The 12,250-nt window shown below is 44.1% G+C and overlaps 1 protein-coding gene across 23 annotated transcripts in view; it reads right to left on the bottom strand.

Moving 5' to 3' along the window:
- The window catches only part of LOC106604881 (protocadherin alpha-C2), a 221,101-nt gene that overhangs the window by 65,478 nt on the left and 143,373 nt on the right, over window positions 1-12,250 (bottom strand). Inside the window, exon 1 of one of the 23 annotated variants that reach the window (XM_045718162.1) lies at window positions 8,801-11,437. The exons of 20 other annotated variants lie outside the window; for them this stretch is intronic. In XM_045718162.1, the coding sequence (XP_045574118.1) occupies window positions 8,801-11,260 (2,460 nt within the window). In that variant the 5' untranslated portion in view covers window positions 11,261-11,437. Of the gene's footprint in view, window positions 1-5,650; window positions 8,760-8,800; window positions 11,438-12,250 lie in introns of those variants that run through there. 2 more of the 23 variants (XM_045718182.1, XM_045718175.1) reach the window with 2 other exon arrangements.

The following is a 12,250-nucleotide window of genomic DNA, read 5'->3' as shown; positions in this document are numbered from 1 at the left end:
CATATTTATATCCAAAAACAGCATTTTACATTGGCGCGTGATGTTCAGAAAATGTATTCCCACCAAAACGTCCGGTGAATGTGCACATCAATTTACAAAAATACTCATCATAAACGTTGACAAAATATATAACAATTATTTAAAGAATTATAGATAGACTACCCCTGGATTCACCTGCTGTGTCAGAATTTAAAATAGCTTTACGGAGAAAGCATATTTTTTCAATATTCTGAGTACATAGCTCAGCCATCACAGTGAGCTATACAGACACCTGCCAAGTTCGGGGCAACCTAAACTCAGAATTAGTATTAGAAATATTCTCTTACCTTTGCTGATCTTTGTCAGAATGCACTCCCAGGACTGCTACTTCCACAAGAAATGTTGTTTTTGTTCCAAATAATCCATATTTATGTCCAAATACCTCCGTTTTGTTCGTGCGTACAGATCACTTATCCAAAGGCATAACGCGCGAGCGCGGAACCAGAGACGAAAAGTCAAAATGTTCCATTACCGTACTTAGAAGCATGTCAAACGCTGTTTAAAATCAATCTTTATGGTATTTTTAACGTAAAATTGCGATAATATTCCAACCGGACAATAGCGTATTCATTCAAGGAGAAAAAGAAGGAACAGCGTGCTCGCGTGACTGCGCATATCCAATCCCTTTGTTGCCAGGCAGTCCACTCAGAAACTGAGCTCCTATTATCTGCCCAGTGACAGGAGAATGCTCAAACCACTTTCTAAAGGCTTTAGACAGCCAATGGAAGCCTTAGGAAGTGCAACGTAACCCCACGGATACTGTAGTTTCGAAAGGGACTAAAAAGAAGAACTACAATTCTCAGATCCTCCACTTCCTGGTTGACTTTTTCTCAGGTTTTTGCCTGCCATATGAGTTCTGTTATACCCACAGACACCATTCAAACAGTTTTAGAAACTTCAAAGTGTTTTCTATCCAAATCTACTAATAATATGCATATTCTAGTTTCTGGGCCAGAGTAGTAACATGTTTAAATTGGGTACGTTATTCATCCGGCCGTGAAAATACTGCCCCCTAGCCCAGACAGGTTAAATAAAGGTGAAATAAAATACATTTTAATAATAAACGTAAGGTCACTGGTTTGAATCCCTGGGCCGGCAAGGTGGGAAAATCTGCTGTCCTGCCTTTGAGCAAGGCAGTTAACCCCCGACAACAACTGTTCCCAGTGCGCTGGTGACATGGATGTTGATTTAGGCATCCCCCAGCACCTCTCTTATTCAGAGGTTTTGAGTTTCGGTTGACTGCATTCAGTTGTGCAACTGACGAGGTATACCCCTTTCCCTGTTAATGAATCCAGAACCGAACCATGATATCGTAAAGACCTTCCAGCACACAGAGATCAAAGGCTACCGTGCGGCAAAACTCTTAACTGCATTTTGCATCACGTCCGATTAATAACATGCTAACACTCTAGCGGCATCGGCGCTAACTTTGTAACACCAATGTATTATGAGGGACCGCACACCTTTCTACCGAGAATCTCCATCTAAAGACTCATAGATCGAAGGGCCTGTTTGAAAGTGGTGCGCGGGTTTACCCCCGCGTATTTAACTCATTCATAACATGCTTTAGAACCTTTTCAATCTCATATATAACATCTTGGTTTCAGTAGAGATGATGACCCCTTCCCATGTATGTAGGATGAGGTGGAGAGGCTGTTCTGGCTGCGTTTGGCTGAACCTTCCCAAGTGTACCTCCCTTTCAGCGTAGAGGGTTGGATGGAGAGACTGTGCTGGGTGCGTTTGGCTGTGCCTTCCCCAGTGTATCCTCTCCTTTCTGTGTAATGGGCATGACAGTACGAAAGTGGAAGTAAATCTCTCCTCCGGGGTCCTGGAGGGGTTAAACAGCGTGTGGGCTGTCCCCGTTCTGCCTGAACATAAAATCAAACAGATTCATGTTGTGGTAAACAAAGCTATCTGAGACAGCAGGCAGGCGCACGATCCCCTCTATCCCTCCACTCAGGACCCCTGGCTTAGTAGCCACACTGGATGGACGGGGATGCATGTATATGGAAGAACCCTGTGGTTCTGAACATGACAAAGCTAATCTATAGACTGCAACAACAGCCTAACGCCATAACGCGTGAGTGTGTGTGTGTGTGTGCAGTCTTTATCTGTGACCAATTCTCAGCCCCTTGTAATTTCCACTTAGCTGCAAGACACATTTTGTTGTTTAATTTGTTTTCGTCTGCCTCATCCAGGCTCTCTCCTTCTTTCCCTTTCACATGATTTCACATTCACACTCCCTGTTCTAATCTGCCACCTTTTTCCTGTCCTCAATCCTCAATCCATTATTCTCTCTCTATTCTCACACCTTTCTCCCTCACTCTGCCTTTCCACTCTCTCTTTTTTCATCTTTGAGTGGGGTGGATTTACATTTGCAGTTCTCTCTCTCTCTAAGAAACAGACTGGTGCACGTCAGCAATGGGGATCATCTCCATAGCAACCTCCATGGCAACCTTAGCTGAGCTCCCATCCCCTTGCCAAGAGCCACACCCAGGAGGGAGGAAAACGGGAAGTGACGTGTTCACACCGAGTGTCCATGCGTGCATGTCTGTGTGCTAAACAAAGGAGGCTGGAACAAAGCCAGGACAAAGAGCAGGCGTCTCAAGGTGCTGCATTATCATTAGCCCAATCATGTCAACCATGATGCAACCAAAATCTGAACCAGAGAGCTGGGGGAAAGGTGTTTTTTGGGGGAAACAATAGTTGACCCCATCTGGATGGTTACTGAACCTAAATGACTTACAGTAGGTGAATGAATGCCCCTGTTGTAGAAATACAATCCAGTAAAATTGTGAAGCACTTAGCTGGCTACCTCACCAGGGATAATGTACTTAGATAATCAATAATGTAATGCTTTTTGCAACACTGGGGCCAGCAGAGCAGAGGGAGAGGCTTTTAGCCAACACACACTTAACACACAGCCAATGTAATAAACACGTTATTGAATAACACACACTCAGCTAAATACAGGACTACACACACTGCTGCTCCCACAAAGAAACTCATACACCAAGTGCAATACTATTTAATACACCAACATGAATCTGTTGATATTAGGCAATTACGCACACTCAAATAAACACACGTACACAGAGGCCACACTGACAAACACCCACCCAACCACACACACAGGCATGGTGGTGACCTGAGAGCTGGAGGAATAAGCCCTGCGACCTCATTCCCCTAACTCTTTGTCCCGCCTCCCCGATTTAGCTGTGATTGACAGCTGAGTTGCTGCCGGTAACGTCAGCCCCGCCCAGCCCAGAGCCCAGCCTGCAGCTCACCGAGAAGCCAAGGCTCTGAGAGATCCTTGCTGCTGCAGCGCAGAGCGGAAAATTACCACAGCCTCTCTCTCTCACACACAGAGAGAGAGAGAGAGAGAGAGAGCTGCAGCCTACAGAGCGCATTCTGAAACCACTCGAATGCAAAGAGAGAGAGAGAGAGAGAGAGAGAGAGAGAGAGAGAGAGAGAGAGAGAGAGAATATATATTGTGTGACTCTCAGACACCTGGTAAACACATACTGACTCGCATTGGCACTGCAATCTTACGAACACACACTGACCCACTTACACATGCACTGCAATATTCAGAACCCCTGTGTGATCATAGAGAGCCCCGAAGCAGACCACATAGATAACATACATTCTGAACCAACCAAATGATCATACAGTGGCTCTGAGCTTGTATTTTATTTAGTTGTTTTTACTGACCGACCACTCACAAAAAAATAGGTCAGTGTATTATGAAAGAGTATTAAAGAACGTATTATCAAAGAGAAGTACATCATAGAGCTTTCATGCGATACAGAGACCAAGGAGGAGAGAGCTGCATTGAGGCCTAGACTATACAATATTTACAAACCCACTTGAATGCCACTGGTTGAAAACAGCACCACTTTAAATGGCCAAAAGAATGCTCAATCCGCATGAGTAGATAGCGTTAGCTGTTGATAGACACAGTCTGTGTAGTCCAACAAAAAGGGGCTGAGCAGCTTACACACTGAGCGGATCGAGCCGCCCTGACACACTTAGCGCATGCTAATGAAAACGGGAAGAATCCTGTTTACAACATGCTCAGGCTGATAGCATGCATGTCTGGGGAGAGCTGCTGCTATTTCACCATTACTCCTCTCAGCTGCTACCCCACACACACACACACAGGCACACACACATGAAAACAAGCTTGGTGGACTGAAGGAGGGAGGGTAGACGGAAGGAGGGTGGGATAGGGCGATAGGGAGACAAAGAGATAGATAGGAATTGACATCGAGCGATACACTGAGGCTGAGAAAATGGAAGGAAAATGATGCATAGAGAGTGAAATAAGGGGAGAGAGAATCAGAGGGATGGAACAAGGCCTGTGGGCTGAGGGGAAAGGTAGGTGGGGGAGGGGCAGAGAGGGCATTGAAGGGTGGGAAAGCAAGAGAAAGTGAGACTGGCGGAAAGAGAAATTATGAATTAGAAAAGGGAACATAGACCGAGAAAGACAGGCAGGGATAGAGACAGGGAAAAGGGCAGAGGGTTTGAGGGAAATCGATGAAGGGTTGGGAATGCAATAGGAGCAGAGAGACCATGAGATTGAGAGAAATACACAGTGAGTCAGGGAAATGTACAAAGCAACAGCAGGGGTCAGAAACAGAGGGGATAGATAAAAAGGATAAGGGAGAGAATGAAAGAGAAGGATTACTCATGCACTCAGATGTGAAAGAAAAGGTTGTTACAGCAGTAATCCTCCAAGCTGAGGGAACGGCAGAATAAAGGGCTCGAGAGCGAGAGAGAGAGAGAGGCCTATCCTGTCATCCACACACCACCTGGGGACTCAAAAAGATAGGCAGGCCCCTGCTTGTGCCAAGCCAGCTCACTCTCACACAGAAACACAGACTCCTCCATTTACACTCAATTTAAAAGACTGTCTGTTTGCTTCAATTAATATATCACTGAACCTCGGTGGTGGTTTGTAAAAGATTCAACAACATGCTATCACCATCAATGAATCGATCTTGTGGATGCAAGAGAGAGAGAGAAGATGGACTCAGAAGAATGCTTTAAGTAGTAACATTCTAAACATGGGGGTAAGTGTTGACATTATATAAATAGAAGTTGGAAATAAAACTACATCCTATGAAAGAAAGTATTGGTTGTTGCACAATCATGAAGAAGAAAAAAAACAGAATCCATCAAAGAAACAACAATAGCTGACGTTCCGATTCTGCTGCCATTACAAAGCTCCCAATTTGCCAATTTCAATTAGGTTGCAACTCTATCATCCGTTGAAACAAGTCATTTTTGGATTATTGAATCAAATTCCAAAAGTAACTCGGAACACACTTCCACCGCGTCATAGAGAGGCATTCGTACGTCACAGATGTTAAGTTTAGTTCTGAAAGCTTAGCGCCCCTTCAGCACCATGGACAGCAACACTCTATCAAGACCTGAGGCTACACGCTCATTGGAAATAAGCAAAGGTGACAACTCTAGAGTTAAGGGCTGTTTTCTAAAGTAAGAGAAACTTCGAAAACAATATTCTTGACTGCAAGAAGTTTAAAGGAGCAATAACGGTATAATTCAATAGAATAAAAGGCCCGTTTATGTACAGCCTAGATCTTACCTTGTCTTTGTTGGGTAATGTCTGAGTCCTGTCAAACGTGTCATTTCCATTAATACTGATCAGTTCTGCATCTGCAGGTGGATACGGCGCGGGGAAAACCACTACGTCACTCTTCAGTGTGTCTGAGCTGAAACACACGTCATACTGCTGAGTAGATTTAGAGTAAGACCAGCTCCCGTCAGGGTGTGTGGTGATCATTGGGGCGCTGTACCTTTTGAAACTGTCGTCTGTCCTGTGGCATTTTACAGCGATTAAACTGATGAGGCTCAGTAAAAATATCACTGACACCGAGGCAATGGCGATCAGCAAATACAGGTTTAAATCAGAGAAGCTCTCCTCCTTTCTCGGTACGTTTCTGTATTGAGTCTGGATTTCACCTGTACTTTCAACCACCACTACATCAATAGACACAGTCGCTGACAGTGAGGGTTCTCCGTTATCAGAAACCACCACGACCAACGGGTGGGTTTTCAGGTCATTGTCACTCATTCGCCTCTTAGTCCTTAGTTCTCCGGTGCTGGTTCCGATTCGGAAGAGGTTGGTTCCCTTGGGCTCAGAGATGTGATAAGAAAGCAGCGCATTGTAGCCAGAGTCGGCGTCTACAGCCCTGATCTTGGCCACAAAGTAGCCCGCTTCAGCAGAATAGGGAATGTTCTCAGAGTTAACGGTGCCGTGATCAGAATAGGGCGCGAGAATCCCAGGTCTGTTGTCATTCTCATCCAGGATAAAAACGTTCACAGTCACGTTGCTGCTGAGCGGAGGAACACCAGAGTCTGTGGCCTCAACTTTGAACTGGAAAGTTTTCATCTCCTCATAGTTAAAAGACTGAAGACTGACTATATCTCCTGTATCTGAGTTTATATTTACAGAAGATGATACGAAAACACGCTTATCTAATGAAGAATAAGTTACTTTTGCATTTTCATCTGAGTCTGGGTCAAAAGCAGACATCTTATAAATGACGTCTCCTACCGGACTGTTCTCTTTAACATAAACATTAATAACGGGCTCTGAGAAGCGAGGAGCGTTGTCATTCACATCAGAAACCTCTACAGTAACAACGCTGGTGCTGGAGAGAGGCGGGATCCCTTCATCCGTAGCTGTGATGGTGACATTATACTGAGAAACACTCTCTCTGTCAAGAGGCCCGTCTACCACTAAAGAATAATGATTATTATAAGAGCTCTTTATCGTAAATGGTACGGAGTCTAGTATTTGAACCTGTACAGCGCCATTTTTGCCTGCGTCATTGTCAATTATTGTTATCAGACCAACCATTGTCCCTAATGACGCATCCTCTTTTACAACGTTAACTAAAGACGTGACAGATATCTCTGGTGGATTGTCATTCACGTCGGTAATTTCAACCAGCACTTTACAGTGAGATGCTCTTGGCTTGTGGCCTTTGTCTTTAGCTTGGACACGGATTTCAAAAGCGTTGTTTGTCTCGTGATCAACCACGCCTTTCACAGTGATTTCTCCAGTAACGGAATTAATTGCAAATGCATCAATGCTATTATCGTTGTTTTGGTTGATAAAACTATACACTATTTCTCCGTTTAGCCCCTCATCTGAATCTTTCGCTTGAACCATAATCACGGAGCTGCCTGGAGGCATATTCTCAGGAATACGAGCTTTGTAGAGGGGCTTTGAGAAAATAGGAATATTGTCGTTAACATCCTCTACATTTATTATAATAAGTGACGTCCCTGATCGAGGAGGTTTTCCACCATCTACAGCGGTCAGTGTGAGCTGGATAACTGGCTGTTTCTCTCGGTCTAAAGCTTTCTGCAGCACCAACTCAGCAGACACACTCTGCTCTCCACCGCTCTGTACATCCAGGGAGAAGTGTTCATTCGGGCTCAGCTTGTAGCTCTTTACCGAGTTAGCTCCTATGTCTGCGTCGTAGGCGCTGTCCAAAGGAAATCTCTCACCTGGAAATGCAGACTCCGATACATTCAAATATGTTTTAGGAGACCTAAACGATGGCGAGTTATCATTTATATCCAAAACATTCACCTCAAAGCGGTATAGGTTCAATGGCGAATTCACAATGGCTTCTAGCGTTAACGAACACTTCGTGCTCCGAGTACAGAGCTCGTCTCTGTCTATTCTCTCCCTCACGGACAAAACGCCAGTCTTTGTATTTACATCGAAATACCTCTTATTGAGTCCCGAAATCTCAAACCCACGATATTCAAGGTCCTGCACGTTAAGATGCAAATCCTTTGCGAAATGTCCAACAACAGTGCCCGGGTTAGATTCCTCCGATATGGAATAGACAATCTGTGCTGATGCGATACTCCAAAGATGGGACAACGGCAGAAGGTAGTACATCCACGAATGAAAAATAAACGCTCTGTGAGTCATTGTGACAGTATTTTGTTTACCAAACCTTCAGCTACCGAAAGCAGCTATCGTCCGCATAGCTGCGTAATTTCTTAAAATCGAAAACAGATCCAGACGAGATCCACGATGTTCTGCTGCTCGGGCAAACAAAGCCTTTTTTTCGACACCGAACAATGCCCCTGTAGAGGGAGGAGCCTCAAACAACGAGCGAGGATTTACACTGTGTGAGCAGATAGCGACACCGGGTGGATATCTACAGAGAAAACGGAACAACTCGGCTATAGATTTCTGTGGAAGTGAAGAACAAAAACAGCAATCCCCCAAAACACATAAAAGGTAACAGTGACCATACAAGCTACGGATCATGACCATAATATCTGTTAATACCCGATGATATTGGTGAGTTCTACAGTATTTTAAATTTGAGGAGGTAAAAACTACTCAATTTGATTCGGCCAAGTTAACATAGACACCGGAACCCAAATGTTCAGCCACTTCATCAGACAAACTTCTCGCAAACGGGCGTGATGCGTTTCAGCACCATGGAGAGCGAGACCGCTCTCGTTTTAACCATGCAGGCAAATAGGAAGCAAATGTTACAACTGGTACAAATGTTACAACTGGTAAAACTGGTAACACATTGTTACAACTTCAGAACGTTCTAAAATAAAACGGATCATTCAAACGAGTAACAAAACAACGTCATAATAACCAGCATAAGCAAAACAATGCAGATAACTTGGTAGGCCTAAACAAAGGGGGAAAAACAGACTTCAGTTTTAACTGACCTGTAACTCTTACCTTCTCATTGTTTGGTAATGTCTGAGTCCTGTCAAACGTGTCATTTCCATTAATACTGATCAGTTCTGCATCTGCAGGTGGATACGGCGCGGGGAAAACCACTACGTCACTCTTCAGTGTGTCTGAGCTGAAACACACGTCATACTGCTGAGTAGATTTAGAGTAAGACCAGCTCCCGTCAGGGTGTGTGGTGATCATTGGGGCGCTGTACCTTTTGAAACTGTCGTCTGTCCTGTGGCATTTTACAGCGATTAAACTGATGAGGCTCAGTAAAAATATCACTGACACCGAGGCAATGGCGATCAGCAAATACAGGTTTAAATCAGAGAAGCTCTCCTCCTTTCTCGGTACGTTTCTGGATTGAGTCTGGATTTCACCTGTACTTTCAACCACCACTACATCAATAGACACAGTCGCTGACAGTGAGGGTTCTCCGTTATCAGAAACCACCACGACCAACGGGTGGGTTTTCAGGTCATTGTCACTCATTCGCCTCTTAGTCCTTAGTTCCCCGGTGCTGGTTCCGATTCGGAAGAGGTTGGTTCCCTTGGGCTCAGAGATGTGATAAGAAAGCAGCGCATTGTAGCCAGAGTCGGCGTCTACAGCCCTGATCTTGGCCACAAAGTAGCCCGCTTCAGCAGAATAGGGAATGTTCTCAGAGTTAACGGAGCCGTGATCAGAATAGGGCGCGAGAATCCCAGGTCTGTTGTCATTCTCGTCCAGGATAAAAACGTTCACAGTCACGTTGCTGCTGAGAGGAGGAACACCAGAGTCTGTGGCCTGAACTTTAAAATGGAAAGTTTTCATCTCCTCATAGTTAAAAGACTGCAGGCTGACTATATCTCCTGTATCTGAGTTTATATTTACAGATGATGATATTGGAACACTTTTATCTAATAATGAATACGTCACTTTTGCATTTTCATCTGAATCTGGATCAAAAGCAGACATCGTATAAATGACGTCACCTACCGGACTGTTCTCTTTAACATAAACATTAATAACGGGTTCTGAGAAGCGAGGAGCGTTGTCATTCACATCAGAAACGTGTACTGTAATAACGCTGGTGCTGGAGAGAGGCGGGGTCCCTTCATCCGTAGCTGTGATGGTGACATTATACTGAGAAACACTCTCTCTGTCAAGGGGCCCATCTACTACTAAAGAATAATCGTTTTTGTAGTTTGACTTTAGTTTGAAAGGGACAGACCCTACAAGTTTACAGTTGGTGAGGCCATTTTTACCTCCATCTTTATCATTTACTGTGACCAAGGCGACCACAGACATTAACTCAGCATCCTCTCTCACAGGGCTCATAAGTGACGTCACGGATATTTCAGGGGTATTGTCATTAACATCAATAACTTCCACTAACACTTTACCGTGGGCACTGCGAGGAGAGTGCCCACGGTCTGACACCTGCACACGAATTTCGTACGCAGCGTTTTCCTCATAATCTAACTTCCCCTTTAGTTTAATTTCACCTGTGTCTGAATTTATGGAAAATGTATCGGCAGGATTAAAATGCCCCCGTTCAATGAAAGAATAAACAAGATCACCATTTACCCCCTCATCTAAATCAGTAGCGGTGATTGTTAATATAGATGACGCAAAGGCAACGTTTTCAGAAACACATGCCTTGTAAAGGGATTGACTAAATACTGGCGTATTGTCATTTACATCCATCACGTTAACAATAATCTGTAACGTTCCCGATCTGGGAGGTTTTCCTCCGTCTACAGCGGTCAGTGTGAGCTGGATCACAGGCTGTTTCTCTCGGTCTAAAGCTTTCTGCAGCACCAACTCAGCAGACACACTCTGCTCTCCGCCGCTCTGTACATCCAGGGAGAAGTGTTCATTCGGGCTCAGCTTGTAGCTCTTTACCGAGTTACTGCCCGTGTCTGCGTCATTGGCTACCGGTAGAAGGTATCTCTCACCGGGATATGAGGATTCTGAAATATTTAATAATTTCACGGTTTCACGAAAAGATGGTGCATTGTCATTTATGTCAATGATATTCACCTCTATACGGTGGAGCTGCGTAGGATGGCTCAATATGGCCTGTATGTTTAGCGAACACTTTACCGTATTCGGACAAAGCTCCTCTCGGTCTAGCCTCTCCTCAACATATAGAATTCCTGTTTTCAAATTCGCCTCGAAATACCTCTTAGGCCTATTGTGTCCCGATACAATCCTTAGACCCCTCGACTCCAGTTCGTGTACATTAAGGTTTAAATCCTTAGCGAGATTCCCCACGAACGTGCCTTTGTCCACCTCCTCTGAAACGGAGTAAGAGATCTGCGCTGCAGACCAGTCAAATAAACAAAGCAACGCGACGCACTGAATCCAAACGCGTTCTCTTTGTCTTCGACGACCCATCGCTGCTTGTACAAAAAAAAATATCCCAGTGGAAAAGTCACATATCCATGAATTTCCAAATGTACACAGCCAAGCCCTGTCCATCTCACCACCGTTCGAGATTTTCTGATCGCAAAGCGCTCGGGAGTGGTGACGAAATTCTCTTTCTCATTAAGAGAGGAGGAGTCATAGAATATCAGCGACGACATTCATTTCTGCGGTCTATAGCGACACCGTGTGTTACTGTTATACATTGCCTATATTACTCGTGTAAAATAAGATCCTATAGTAAATATTTCACTTGTTGTTAGAATTTCACTTACGTTAGAATGCTGAGAATACTCGTGTTGGACATTTACTACCCGAAATGCCTAGCTATGTATTGAAAAGGACAAACGTTCTGTTCAATGCAAAACACAGGAAAGTAGCTCAAGAAATGTCAACCTCATATAGTAAAATAAATGTTCCCACAGTCATATTCTGATAACAATGACAGAAGGCATGATGAAGACACGGGATATTGCTATGCTAAGCTCAAGTGGTTAACACCGTGACGCTCTCAAGACTGCAAAGAAACACACCTCAAACGTGAATTCCCAAATTGCATCTATTCCATTACACCAGTGACAAGTATTACCTAAAAAAAAAAATGTCCCAATCAGCAGAGATCAAAAACGGTTTCAACACCATGGACAGCATTCTGTAAGATTTTACCGCTTACTGAACATAGATAGACCTTTGGAAACAAATATAGGCCTACGCGGTTGAAATGGACAAATATACGACAGTATGCACCTTTAGGCGTTCAATGTCGATGATAATTATGAAGCCTATATCATCAATATGATGCATACTTACAATTCCCATATGTTCCACCTTATTTTCTCGCAATACCCTACGTATACAAATGCTAGGGTGAGAAAATTGCACAATTGAGAAGTGTCATGGAAGGCCATTCATTCATACGTCAGAGAGCATTGAACGCTTCGCGCGAATATTCATTTCAGAAGATTAGCACTCCTTCAGAACCAGGGACAGCAAATCTCGCTTTATGAAGCCAGGAGGCCAAAGGCATAGTGCAAAACAAATCCATTG

The sequence above is a fragment of the Salmo salar genome, chromosome ssa05 (assembly GCF_905237065.1).
Source record: "Salmo salar chromosome ssa05, Ssal_v3.1, whole genome shotgun sequence".
NCBI classification, from domain to species: Eukaryota; Metazoa; Chordata; class Actinopteri; order Salmoniformes; family Salmonidae; genus Salmo; species Salmo salar.
This window is presented reverse-complemented; position numbering and strand designations above follow the sequence as displayed.